This window comes from Apteryx mantelli, chromosome 9 (assembly GCF_036417845.1).
Source record: "Apteryx mantelli isolate bAptMan1 chromosome 9, bAptMan1.hap1, whole genome shotgun sequence".
In the NCBI taxonomy this organism is placed as follows: Eukaryota; Metazoa; Chordata; class Aves; order Apterygiformes; family Apterygidae; genus Apteryx; species Apteryx mantelli.
This window is the reverse complement of record NC_089986.1, coordinates 32458865-32473416: the sequence shown is the minus strand read 5'-3', so window position 1 is coordinate 32473416 and position 14552 is coordinate 32458865. Positions and strand designations below refer to the sequence as shown.

The following is a 14552-nucleotide window of genomic DNA, read 5'->3' as shown; positions in this document are numbered from 1 at the left end:
TTTCCCCACCTCAAACAGACTACTGCAAACTTGGATACTTTCTGTCACCAGAGAACTCTGTAACAAGGCACTTGATTTTCTGTTGCTTACCAACCTGGCAGCATTTCAGGAAGAAGTGTCAAAATGACAGACAAAAGAAATGACTTTACCGTAGAGTCACTTATAAGCCAAGAGAAACCAACTGACCATTTCCAATACCCAACACGACCCATTGTTTTGCTGTGCAGTGGGTAGAGCCTTGCAGGAGGTGCTTGAGCAGGTAAGCTCATCTCCCGTCTGAAGAGCTGGGTTTGTAGCCAACTGAAAAATGACAAAGAGACTGTATATTCTGAAGTCTACGGCATCTTGGCAAACACCACAGCCAATGGACAATTACTACTTCTCTAAACTACCTGGATGGCAGTGAAACCAACGTTTAGTTTGGATGTCACCTGGAAAAGCTGTGAGCAACAGAACTGCTGGTGGGGTTAAGGACACAGAATCACAGAATCACAGAATGGTTGAGGTTGGAAGGGACCTCTGGAGATCATCTAGTCCAACACCCCTGCTCAAGCAGGGTCACCTAGAGCACATTGTACAGGATTGCATCCAGGCGGGTTTTGAATATCTCCAGAGAAGGAGACTCCACAACCTCTCTGGGCAACCTGTTCCAGTGCTCTGTCACCCTCACAGTGAAAAAGTTTTTCCTCATGTTCAGATGGAAGCGTCTGTGTTTCAGTTTGTGCCCGTTGCCTCGCATCCTGTCGCTGGGCACCACTGAAAAGAGTCTGGTCCCATCCTCTCGACACCCTCCCTTAAGATACTTGTACACATTAATAAGATCTCCTCTCAGCCTTCTCTTCTCTAGGCTAAACAGGCCAAGCTCTCTCAGCCTTTCCTCATAAGAGAGATGCTCCAGTCCCCTAATCATCTTTGTAGCCCTTCGCTGGACTTGCTCCAGTAGTGCCACATCCCTCTTGTACTGGGGAGCCCAGAACTGGACGCAGTACTCCAGATGTGGCCTCACCAGGGCTGAGTAGAGGAGGAGAATCACCTCCCTCGACCTGCTGGCAACACTCTTCCTGATGCAGCCCAGGATACCATTGGCCTTCTTGGCCACAAGGGCACATTACTGGCTCATGCTTAACTTGGTGTCCACCAGCACTCCCAGGTCCTTCTCTGCAGAGCTGCTTTCCAGCAGGTCAACCCCCAACCTGTACTGCTGCATGGGGTTATTCCTCCCCAGGGGCAGGACCCTGCACTTGCCTTTGTTGAACTTCATGAGGTTCCTCTCCGCCCACCTCTCCAGCCTGTCCAGGTCTCTCTGAATGGCAGCACAGCCCTCTGGTGTATCGGCCTCTCCTCCCAGTTTTGTATCGTCAGCAAACTTGCTGAGGGTGCACTCTGTGCCTTCATCCAGGTCCTTGATGAAGAAGTTGAACAAGACTGGACCCAGTACTGACCCCTGGGGGACACCGCTAGCTACAGGCCTCCAACTAGACTCCGTGCTGCTGATCACAACCCTCTGAGCTCTGCCATTCAGCCAGTTCTCAATCCACCTCACTGTCTGTTCGTCTAACCCACACTTCCTGAGCTTCCCTATGAGGATGTTATGGGGACAGTGTCAAAAGCCTTGCTGAAGTCAAGGGAGACAACATCCACTGCTCTCCCCTCATCTACCCAGCCAGTCATTCCATCATAGAAGGCTATCAGATTGGTTAGGCATGATTTCCCCTTGGTGAAGCCATGCTGACTACTCCTGATCACTTTCTTTTCCTCCACATGCTTGGAGATGGCCTCCAGGATGAGCTGCTCCATCACCTTTCCAGGGATGCAGGTGAGACTGACTGGCCTGTAGTTCCCTGGCTCCTCCTTCTTGCCCTTTTTGAAGACTGGGGTGACATTGGCTTTCTTCCAGTCCTCAGGCACCTCTCCTCTTCTCCATGACCTTTCAAAGATGATGGAGAGTGGCCTAGCAATAACGTCCGCCAGCTCCCTCAGCACTCGTGGGTGCATCCCATCAGGGCCCATGGATTTGTGGGTGTCAAGTTTGCTTAAATGATCTCTAACCCACTCCTCCTCCACCAAGGGAAAGTCTTCCTTTCTCCAGACTCTCTCTCTTGCCTCCGGGGTCTGGGGTTCCTGAGGGCTGGCCTCAGCAGTGAAGACTGAAGCAAAGAAGGCATTCAATAACTCTGCCTTCTCTGCATCCTTCGTCACCAGGGCACCCACCCCATTCAGCAAAGGGCCCACATTTTCCCTAGTCTTCCTCTTGCTACTGATGTATTTGAAGAAGCCCTTCTTGCTGTCCTTGACATCTCTCGCCAGATTTAATTCCAAACGGGCCTTAGCCTTCCTCGTCACATCCCTGCATACTCTGACAACGTTCCTATATTCCTCCCAAGTGGCCTGTCCCCCTTTCCACTTTCTGTACACTTCCTTCTTCTGCTTGAGTTTTGCCAGGAGCTCCTTGCTCATCCACGCAGGTCTCCTACCTCCTTTGCTTGACTTCCTACTCATAGGGATGCACCGCTCTTGAGCCTGGAGGAAGTGATGTTTGAATATTAACCAGCTCTCTTGAACGCCCCTTCCTTCTAGGGCCCTAACCCATGGGATTCCTCCAAGTAGGTCCCTGAAGAGGCCAAAGTTTGCTCTCCTGAAGTCCAGGGTTGCGATCCTACTTGGTGCCCTGCTGCCTCCTCGCAGGATACTGAACTCCACGATCTCATGGTCACTGCAGCCAAGGCAGCCCCCGACCTTCACATCTTCCACCAGTCCTTCTTTGTTTGTTAGTACGAGGTCCAGCAGCACACCTCTCCTTGTTGGCTCCTCCACCACCTGTGTGAAGAAGTTGTCACCAATGCTCTGCAGGAACCTCCAGGACTGTTTGTGCCTAGCTGTGTTGTCTTTCCAGCAGATATCAGGCTGGTTGAAGTCCCCCATGAGAACCAGGGCCTGTGATCGTGAGGCTACTTCCAGCTGTCTGTAGAAGGCCTCATCAACTTCCTCTTCCTGATCAGGTGGCCTGTAGTAAACACCCACAGCAGTGTCACCCATGCTAGCCTGCCCTTTAATCCTTACCCATAAGCTCTCGAATCGCTCTTCATCCACCCTTAGGCACAGCTCAATACATTCCAGTTGCTCTCTCACATAAAGAGCAACTCCACCACCTCACTTTCCTGGCCTGTCTTTCCTAAAAAGCACGTAGCCATCCATGACAGCACTCCAGTCATGTGAGCTATCCCACCATGTCTCTGTAATGGCAATGAGATCATGGCCCTGCGACCGCACACATATCTCTAGTTCTTCCTGTTTGTTCCCCATGCTGCGTGCATGGGGACCAGAGACAGAGCTCAGTAAAGTAGAGAAGAGTAAACGCACGCTGTTCACATCCTACACAGGGCCGTTTCATCTTTGGTATTCGTCTTTGAGTAGTGGACTAAGTCCTTTTATCTCTGGCAGCCTTACATACCAGAGGGTAGAACTGAAAGGGTGGAAATGAAAGAGTGGACGGGAAGGCAGGAGAGAGAGGCTGAGTCAGAAAAGAAATGTTATTTGAAAAGAAATTTGCTTCTTAAGTCATGGCTGGGGTGAGTAAATGCAAGACTGTGGTAGCAACAAATAAAGTAGAGTTTACAAAGGAAAGAGAAAAACATCTTTGTCTACTGAGCTGCATTGTTTAAAACAAACAGGTTTACAGATGCATCGTGGTTAAGAGGAATTTCACTAAACAAGAAGCATGCACTTCCCTTTTTAAGACTCATGCAGCACTCTTACAAACACTTTTTAAGCCACCTTAGCATGTAGGCACCTGAGAATATGAAGAAATAAGAACCAAGTCTGATGATTTGCAGCGTGAGAAACACTGGCTACCTTTCTGACATTGAAAGCTTCAAACTTGCACAAGGTCTTTTTAATGCTCTCTCTTGCATCCACATGCACACAGTTTCTCTGCTGTCTAATGACAAGCTCACAAGATAGCCTTTTCCTTAGTAAGGACATTCATGGAGTCACTCTCCCCTACCAGACTATATATTTTCTTGAAGCTGGGAGGAATGTTCGAGACCTCCACCGTTTTATAAAATCCAACCAACGTTAGCCAAAAAGTTCAAAAGTTATGATGACAGGTTGGGAGGAAAAAAACAATCAACCAAAAAAAAAAAAACCAACACCCACACCCACAGACACAAAAGCAATCCAATCACCTACATCTCATTTTTTTAGGAAAGCAGGCTGAATATATTCCTTTGCAAGGTACACGTGCTGCATGCTGTCTACTACTGCTCCATCAGCAGGACCCAGCCTGGCTCTGAAGTGTGATCCCTGACACAGAAAGCTATGCTGGCAGAAAACCCTGTGCAGTTTTACCAGCAAAACTGCACCATAGCAGGCTCTTGGCTGCTAACAAGGCAGCCAATCTTTCTTCCCTAGGCTGGGGCATGCTTGCTGCTATGTACAGAATTTCCTTTTCCTTTAACACGAAGCCAGAGGGGAAAAAAAAAAAGAAAAAGAAAAAAAGACACCCCCCCCCCCTTGAAAAAAACAGAAAACAAATGCACAAAGAACTGTTTTTCTGCCTCTCCATATTTCCCTGTTCACAGGAGCACCTTCTCAAAGTACAGGGTCCACAGCTTAGCAGCTAGGCATTTTCCTGCAGCCGCTTTTCAGCGAGGTCCTGATAATTACCACAGTTCTGGAAAGGATGAGCTGCCTTGTTCTGGGTGCTTTTTCCACATTTCAAGTACGGAAGATGGCTTTATACCCTGCTACACTTCTCCAATAATTTCACCCTTTACACTTTGCCAGTGCTCTCCTACTGTGAAAACAGTAGAGCGTTCCCATATTAATGGTTAATTTTGTAACCAAGAGCCAGTACGTTCTGTATCTTTGTTTCTAATTTCTGTGGTAAAATGTTCTAGTATCTGTAGACGCTTCCAGAGTTCTCCTGCAGTACAAAACACAGAGAAAACATATTTTCAAAATTCTCGCTATTATGGAAAAGCCAAGCATGCCAAGGAAAGCTTGCCTCACTATACCCTTTACTTTCTGTCAAGTTTTCCTTACTTACCATTTTCATTGCTTCCTTGTTGCAAGCTATTGTGTTTCATTTTTTTGCTGTGAGTTACCTTCCACTCACTGCAGAATTAAATGCTGTAATACACAAGCTCTACAGACTATTCAGGGCGGGGGGGGGGGGGGGGGGGGGACGATCCTAGAAGAAACTAGAACATCATTCCACTGAAAGAAAGATACATAAGGAACAAAAAAGCAACAGTCCTTTTTCCCCTCTTCAACATCCTTGCTTTCCAAGGGGATAATGAAAGGGTCATCTCCTTTATCTACCAGGTCCCAAACAGTGATTTCCTAGAATGAACTGATTGAACTGACAACTACAGTCTGGCAGTAGCTGGACTGTAAATCATGTGCAAATCATAAATCCTAAATCCTGTGCTTCCATGAAAGAGTGAACCTAAAAACTTAGGCAGCTTAAATAGGGGAAGCAGGACAATATTGTTGAGTTCGAAAAGACAGCTGATGTTCGAAAAGACAGCAACGCAGCTAATAGTTTTCATTACTTGATCTCACAGCACTTAAATAGATGGGGAGACTGAAAAGTGAAGTGGTGTGTCCAAGCCACTCAGCAGGGCAGGAATTTCTAAAAACAATCAGATTAGCTGCAGCAAGCCAGGAGGAGAGTTTGCTGTGTGTTAGGTCAGCGCCTGCACACCTGTTGATCCAACGACGAGTGCATTTACTGCAGAGCAGCATGTGTTCAGGCAACGGGTGCTGTGAAGTCCCACCTAGTCTCCCTCCTAACGACTTTTCTCACAGATTCATCCCCACTCCTAGCCTATGTACCCATGCACTGACGCTTTAGTCTCACTCTTATCTTATCATCTCCCGTGTTGTTTGTAACACCTGCTTATTCTACTGACTTGCCTTCTGACCTAGCTGTTCCAGTCCATTTCACCAGGTAGATGGCACAGAAAAAGTGCAGTCTGCACCTGCCATCCCAGTATGAATGCAATTTTATTCAAAACAGTTATTCCACTTTGGAAACATGGCCATTATTTTCTGAACAGACTGCCTGCGTGGGAGCTACTTCAGCAAAAGAGAATCTCCTGGTTCCCCTAGACAGATGTCTCCCCAGCTCCTTTAAGTCCAACTGCCAAGTTAACCATGCCTGCCCGGGACGAGGCATTTTTTTTGACAGTCCATCTTTGCAACTGAGACGACCACTACATCCACCACAAACATTTCAGTTTTGAGGCTAAACTTGATAGGGACCTGTCAATGTTTAAGTCCCACCATGACAGAGGAGAGTATAGCATTCTGCACCCTCATGCAACCCCACGACTCTTTGCACTATCTACGAGAAACATAACTGTGCTACTTGTTTTCTATAATACAAACAAAAGCCTGTTAGCATCCTGATGAAAAACACTACCTCAGATCCCACAGATCACCGAAGAGGCATCAAGACTCTGTCCCTGCACAAAACCAGATGTTTCATGTTTGATTCCTTCTGCCAGTCCCTTAAGTTACCTAACTGCGCTTTCATTCAGCTGTAAAAAGTATTAAACACAACCAGACTTCTACAAGATTCTGTACAAATAATGAAAAACAAATTAAGTTGGAAGGAAATAACATTCTCTATGGATTCTTAGCAAAATTCTAATAATTTTCCAAGTGAATCCGTTTTTCAAACTCTACTGCCTTTAATACGACCTTCATGAAAGCAAACATGGAGTTTGGAAAGGGCTCCACAGAGGCACAAACCACCAAATTTTAACAGCTTTACCTCTCTGATAAATACATACATTTTAGCCACATTGAATCATACCTGCGTTTGCTGCACTGCTGGCCATAGTTTGCAGTTATTTTTATATTGCTCAGTCTAGCTCTCTAAGCACCTTTGCTGCCCAGAAAATGTTTTGCACTTGACTGCGAAGATGGCTATAAAGGAAGTGATCTCATGATTAGGTAAGAAAGTCATCCTAGTGCCTGCTGGGAGTCGTAGTTTAAAAAAAGTAAAACAAAATTGAGGGCATTACAGCGATGCAGTCGTGGAAAAAGAGCATCATTTCTTTTCAGTTATAGTACGGGGGGGAATACGATGCTGAGGAACCTCCAAGCAGAACAAGACAGTTAGGCAGCAGCTGTGCAGGGCAGGAGAGCACTGTTCAGAATAACCTCCGACTCCCTTGTGGAGCATCCCCTTTTCCGCTTCCCTTCTCCAGGCTGTTGGTTCCTTATTTCTTTGCTGGCTCTCACTCCTGTAATTTCTACCTAGGTACCCTTCTGTTTTTGGGAAGATGCACTTAATCTTGTCCTGCCTTGTACTTCGTGCCCAACCACACTGTTGAAGTATTTCTCCACCTTTGGTCTATGGGCATCAAAGGTGACCCTTGAAACAAGCAGAAACGGTTTCCTAGCCAAACAGGCAAATTGGAAGTTCGGCATGGGAAAAGTCACTGTGGCAGCTGCGCAGAAAACAGCCCAGGGATATTCCTAAAATCAGTTAGCTGATCCCTCTGTTAAGAAAGGCTGGGAAACACAGCTTTAGGGCACAGTGCCAGATTGAGTACTTTGTGGGCCAAACTCACGCAGACTGAGTCACCCATTCTCAAGCGTGGCTGGCAGGGCCTGCCTGTACAGCAGTTTGCAGAAGTCTGCTCTTACCAACCAGCTGGAGTTTGGATGTAGCCAACAGAAATTTACTTGCCTTAACTGGAGCAAAATTTCAGCCGAGAACGATTTTAGCACAGAGGTTACCAAAATGTTGCTTCTGAAGAGCCACTTAACAGATGCCAGCTTAGAGCCACGTAAGAGAAATCAAAGGACCCTACGGCAGATTGCAGCATAAGCTTTGGGGTTACCCTCAGGGAATAACTGTTCTGCTGCACACAAGGGCATCCCATTCGTCTGCTTTCCAGACAAATGACGAGGCCGTCCAATCTCGTATTTGCCTATCTGTGGCTTGAGGGATATAAGTCATCTGAGCATTCATGAGAAAGTTAGAAAGCCTTCAAAATTCAGTGTGCGCTATACAAATCCACGGGCCAGATTCTGTGAACTACCTGATAAGCCCAGCATGCAATCCATACAGGAATAACTAGCAATGTGCACAGTAAGAAGGCTTCATACTGAAGCCTGGTGGTGCAGATGGGCCTAAGGCTCATCTGTCTGCTTATGTTTTTGTGGAAGTGGCTGAATGCCAAGCAACAGAAAGGTCAGGTCAGTCAGCAGCATACTGGAACCAGGATATAAACAAGTAACAACCTGCAAAGTCAGTCCACTTAGTTATTTTACTTACGCTCTCCTTCCCCAAGGCATTAACTTTAGAACAAATGCAATCTCAGGTTCACAGCTAATAACATCACATCATCTAGTCATCATGTGCTTTAAGACAACTGAAATGTAAGTACTAATACAGACAGCTATTGTAATTATTAAGCTAATACATGTTACCTGTATGTAATTTTGGAAAGCCAAAAAGCCCTCTCCAGTTCAGTTCTGTATCACAGTAAAAGTTAGCCTCTACACATGAAACAGACTCTGCCCAGCAGCTGTCAGCTGCAGTTAAGCAGATATTTTGACTGCCATAAACTATGATTATGAGCACAAAATAACAGTATAAGGCAAAAGAGCACCAAGATTAAATAAAGAAAAAAAAGCCAGCCACTAACAAGCTCTTTAAAAATATCACCAGCTAGAAGATCTTTATCCACATGAATTTTCCCATTGTACCAAGTTATAATCACTGAATCGATGAATTTCTACATATTGGTCTCCAGTTTTGCCGATAAAAGACAACAGGAGAGGTAATATGTTAATTAAAATTAATTGATTTTTGACCTTAGAAAGTAGAATATGTAATCCTTATGTTGTTACAGAACATACTCTTACTATATAATTCTTATGTTCTCATACATGTAGGTATAAGAACATACACCTTCTAAGGAAGAAAAAAAAAAAAAACATCATGCCTACTTGAATAAAGAAAAACACCCTTCAGCACATTCTTTTTGTGGCCAGTATTTCATTGTAGGTATTCCAACAAAGCTAAACACACACATATATGTATATATATGCTAATTATGGAAATCTAAAATTGTTTCTAGTTATTTTCTTGACACCAAAACAGTATTGAAATACAGACCAGAAGGTATATGTAAGAAGACTATGTCAATGCCACATGGGAATAAAATAAATAAAATAAAATCTTATCCCCTCTACCCAAATCAAAGTGCAAGTTTTCCCACACGAAAGACATAGGAACATTAAAACACATGGAAAAAGTGTTGTTGGGTATCAAGCTTCAAGAACTTTTGACAGGGTTTCTTTTCTTGCACTTGAGCAAGAAAGTAGATGTGTTACAGTACTTTAGAGAATGTGTCTGCCTGTGTCAGAAACATGTTTCTGGCAGTGGCTAATACTACATGGATATAGAAAAAAAAAAAAAAAAAAAGAAAGAAAAATCATAATGGACACTGAGGAAAAAATTACTACGACCGACACCATGAGGAGTTTTCCACATACCTTGCCATCCACAGGTTGCTTATACTTTAAGAAACTCCTGTACCATGTACCCATCATAAGATAACCCTAGATTTTCTCAGTTGCCATACAAACATCAAGTCCGTTTTGAATCCTACTAAATTCTTCCCCAGAATGTCATCCTGTGACTAGAGTCAGTGTGTAAAAGTTTTATCAGCTGCTATTCAAGTATATTAAGTGACTATTTCTTGTAACTGAAAGGGTTAAGGTTCAACTTCTCCATAACAATAGCTTCTACACTATCTTGTCCCTCACTGAGTTCCCCTCTGCTTTAGAGGGTCTCAATTTTTTCCACTGAGAGAGAAGTCATGCCCCATCTTTTCTCAGTTTATTATCCATTTCCTGACTTCTTCCACCTTCCTGGGGAGGAAATGATCAAACTGAATGCAGTATTTTGGCCAAGAAAAATATCCTCAATGCCTATTACAGCATTGTCATATTTTACTCCTATTACCTCACTTAGCTTTTACATATCCCAAGTACTGACTGCAATAGAGGAAACGTAAGATCAGAAATACTTCTTACATCAATAAGGAAGACTATGATGGGTTTCCCAGAAAATGAGCTGTCGTGAACAGAAAGTAATACATTGGCAAATTTCACAGACATTCTCCAAAGAAAGTCAAATTATAACAGGTGCCATCAAGTCACAAATGAACAAGTTAAAATAATTAGGGAAGGAAAAGTAAAATTTCATCAGAAGACTTGTCCTTAACATCATGACCTGACTTCCTGTTCCACATCAAGAGCTGCCTATAGAAACCTTATGAAAATGATGCATGTTATCTTTGACTCAGAGGAGGCAGAGTTTGGAGAGAGAAGCAGTATCTTTTAATGGACAGCTGATAGTGCTGGGAAAAAAAAATGAATAGGCTTTTGGGATATGAGAAGTGGCAGGTGTGCCCCAAAACCTAATTCTTTCACCTGCACCTGCTACTACTTCCTCAAAAAACATACCCATCACATCCTTATTACCTCTAACTTAAACAGCCTCTTATTTTTAACAAAATGCTGAATTCTGCCTCAATACAAAGATACCGGAGATACTGACCACAGTCCTGTGATAGCAGACTGTTCAAGAAAGGGAAACTGATCCTCTTCAGTTCATCTAGCTTCTCTTTCAGCTTCCTGACTTGACTATCAGAGCGACTGATCCTCTGCCTCAAAAGTTTCAACTCTCCATTCTTCTTTTCTACCTGTTCACGCAAGCAGCACACCTGACTTTTGCTTTGCCTGGAGGAGAAACAGTATGAGTGGAGTGAGTCGATGAGTTTGCAAGCTCCCGAGGCTGACATGATGACCTCATTGATTGACATGGGGTTGGCATCTGTGTCACCCTTCTGCCCAACCACAGCCTCAGTGGCAGGCTGAGGGGTTAGGTCTGCTGGGGATGCTGACAAACTCTGGGAAGGTTTCTGAGGTGTTGCAGTTAGAGATGAAGTAGGCGAGCCTTCTGCTAAGGTCTTATCATGTCCCATGATATTGCTGCTGCAGCTTGGTTCTACATCTCTCTTTGGCCTTTTCCTTTCTAGTTGCTCTTTTGGGAAAGATGGCCTCTCTCTGGTATGCTTAGAGGAAAAGCTGTAAGAGTGGAGGGAGCCAATGAACTTGCAAGCACCAGATGCAGGAGGCGTGAAGTCATCAACTGATATGCCACTTCTGTCTGCCATCCAACTCCCTGTCCGGGTGGTTTTAGGACAATCCTCTACAGAAGATCTCTCAGGCTTTTTCTGAGGACCTGACTTTGCAATTAAATTATCCCCTAATGTCCTTCTCCGAGGGCCTTCCAGCTGGCTGTAGATACTCTCTTCCTTCTCAGCTGTTGACCCAATTTCAGCTTGCAAAGTCACCTCCTCCATCTCTTTAGTCCCTTGCATTACCATAAAGTCCTGGTCAGAAGATGAGGTTCTCTGAACTACCTCACAGCCTCCTTCCCTTGATTGGTCTCCATCCTGCAGCGGTACCTGGCTTGCTATTTTTCTTCTGCTTCTGACATAATCCAGGTTGTCGTCTTTTTTCTCTGCAAGCTGGAAGATGGTAGGGACAGCAGTGGGCTTAAGTAATCGATGCTGGTCTTCCAGCCGTTTAGAAAAACTATCTTTGGTGAAATGCTCACTGCAGAGAAATGAATACTTGGTGGGAGTCCAGTTGTCTCTCTGAACAGCTTTTAACCACTGAATCAGACGTTTTGAGTCCTTCAGAGGGAATCTGAAAAACAAACAGAAAAAAAAAAACCCTGAAAAGATAAGTGGCGTTTCTGGAATCAAAATGGTTTGTGCCACTTACTTGTAAGTTTAGGAAATGCAAATTCTCTTGAAAGCCATATTTTAACAGGTTACGCCTGTTTGGGGATTATTTCGCTGAAACATTCAATATCCATTTCTTCTGTTAAGAACACAATCTTGCAAAGAGGGCAGAACCAGTAAGCTTTGTTTCCCTTATTCATTAACAAACAACCGATAATTCTTCTGCTTATTTATACTATAAAGAACATAGTAGGTTGTCTGTGAACTAGGAAGGACAAAGATGCATGATGAAAACTGAAACATCCCAACTTGCCCAATGCATTGACCACCCACTATCTTCAAAACCCTGTTGATTTTTATACTGGTCATTATAGGAATATTTAATAAGATGTAAAAATTCCTGAACAGAAGCTTCAGGGCCAACAAGCAGTGTTTCCATGCATCGTGTTTAATAGTGTTGACATGGTCACTTGTTTTGAACTGCTGGCACCACCACTTGATAAAAAGAAACATAGGCAGAAACATAACACAATCACTTTTTAGAGGTGCTCAGTGGCTTTCCATATTGCACGTTGGAAATATTCCAACAGAGGAAAAACACGGTTGAAAACACCGTTGAACACGGTGCCCTTTCAAAATGAACTTGGTTGGCCAAATCACCTTGGGAATCACCTACACTGGCATAACTGACAAGGCCATGAGTCTTTCTTATAAACAGAAAAAGGAAGGAGTACAGACAAATATAGGGACCTGCCAGGAGAAAAAACAAACGCGCAATCATAGCCTGAGTCCCACATCACCCACTTGTGCTGCCAGGGTCCAAAGCAAACATGACCACACCAGAAGATTCTCTTATTTGCACCTAAGTTGCACAGCATATTTCTAAATGGCAACAATAAGCACAGGGGAAACTCTGCATTGTCACGAGAGTGCAAAATAAGTTCCAAAATTTGCAAGAGATTGGAGAAGAAACCTAAAGGCTATTACTGACACTGCAAAAAAACAAAGGACAACTTTCTATTGTTTACAGATTAAGAGATGTACAAAAAGAGCTTCACAGAATTGCTGACAGAAGAGGAGAAATACAGCAGGGGCATTTAACATAAGTGAAATTTATCCCATTCTCTCTTTCAGGCGCAGGTGCCCTTCCCTCAACAAGCACACTATAAACAAGCATCATACGCAAGGGGCTCTTTGGTTTCTAAATGCAAAATGACAGCAGTATCTCCTTCTTAAGTTTTGAGGGAGAAGGGAAAAAAAATAGGAAAAAAAATCATCATCATTTACCCTTTACAGTTTCTCCTAAATCTGCTTATAGCCCAGAGGAAAACCAGCACACGTAACTAAAGCAGGGAAACATTAGCCATCTCACAAGCTCAAAATTGAAAATGCTAGCTCAAAGAGCAGACCAATAACTTTTTATGTTTACGTGAAAGACAAATGTCATCTCACCAACTTCCCTGCTGCAGCTCACTGTCTCATAAGAATACAGCACGACCACGCAAGTCGCTACATCTCTTTGGAAACTACCGAGGAGAGGGCAAGAATACACGCGTAAAGGTTCAAGGAGGGCCAAAGCGCTCAGCAAAAGCCGCAAGGAAACGCAGCGCATTCGTGCGACCTCGCAACCAGCTGAAGGCACGAGGCTAAGCGACGGTCTTCTCCTCGGGGAAAGAGCCTGGTGAAACAAAAGACTGGTTAGGCAAGGGCACCTGCCAGGGAACATCTCCGAGGTCTCACCCGGCCCGGGCAGCGTCACGGGGCCCATCCGTGCGTTTGACAAAGGAATCCAGCAACCCGCAGCCAGGGGCCGGGGCGCGCAGCGCGGGCAGGCCCGCGGCCCGGACAGGCGCCGGCCCCTCACAGCCGGCACCTGCGGGCAGCGAGCACCGCGCGCGGCTGCGGCTGCGGCTGGGCCGAGCCCGCCCGGAGAAGGGCGGCGGCGGGCCGGGCGCGGCGCGGCAGGAAGCGGGCGGCGGGGGCTGACGCGACCCCTGCGCCCGCGAGGCCGGGCCGGGGGGATCTGGGGGCGGCCCCGGCGGCCGCTCTTACCTGTGGAAGGAGACAGTGCCCCTGTGCGCCTTCCCCTGCCGGTTCGAGCAGTTCACGGCGGCGCAGCAGATCACCATCTCCGGCCGCCCTGCCGGGCCCGTTCCCCAGCCCCCTCCCACCCCTCCCAGCACAGGGGCCGAGGCCAGCCGTACAACAAGATGGCGGACCCAGCTCACCTCAGCTGCCCCTCTTCCTTGGGGAAGGGGTTTTTGTACGGCAACTGACGTCAACCAAGATGGCGATCGCCACTGGGCGCTGCCATCTTGGCTGAGGCTCAGCCGTACAGCACCGTCGCTTAGGGCAGGAGGGTCGCTGGCGGCCCTACACGCTTGCCTCCTTAGCGATTCCAGGCATTGGGCTTCCTGCGAGCAGTTCGGTGCGTGCCGGCTGTGCGATGAAAGGCATTTCTCAAAGGGGCGTGAACGGGGGAGTTGCCCTGCTGGAAAAAAGAGGGGCGGGACTCAGCAGAGTCCGTACAACATGATGGTCGCGCCCACATTTCGGAACTTCCCCAAGCGTGCGTGCGACGGGCTGCTCCCGCGGGTGTAATACGGGAAAGAGCAAAGTGCTTACGGGCCGTCGCGCTGCCTTTCTTGACCTAGGCTTCACCGCCGAGTAAACACCTCTCTCACCTCCGAACCGGCCCTCGCCGTACGCCAAAATGGCAGCCCCCAGTGCGAAGAGGAAGCCGCGCGGCGCAGCTAAACGTGACGA

The 14552-nt window shown here is 46.0% G+C and overlaps 1 protein-coding gene across 19 annotated transcripts in view; it reads right to left on the bottom strand.

Moving 5' to 3' along the window:
• Positions 1–13938, bottom strand: part of THAP4 (THAP domain containing 4) — a 48645-nt gene extending 34707 nt beyond the window's left edge. For 18 of the 19 annotated variants that reach the window (XR_010885079.1, XR_010885080.1, XR_010885081.1 and 15 more), the window contains exons 1-2: positions 13839–13938; positions 10592–11748 (exon numbers count right to left, since the gene is read on the bottom strand). Coding sequence is in view for 16 of the 19 variants with exons in the window: in XM_067302149.1 (XP_067158250.1) it covers positions 10592–11748; positions 13839–13915 (1234 nt within the window). In the remaining 3 variants the exon portion in view is untranslated. Of the gene's footprint in view, positions 1–10591; positions 11749–13498; positions 13662–13838 lie in introns of those variants that run through there. The other variant, XM_013952482.2, reaches the window with a different exon arrangement.
• Between the last annotated feature and the right edge of the window lie 614 nt (positions 13939–14552).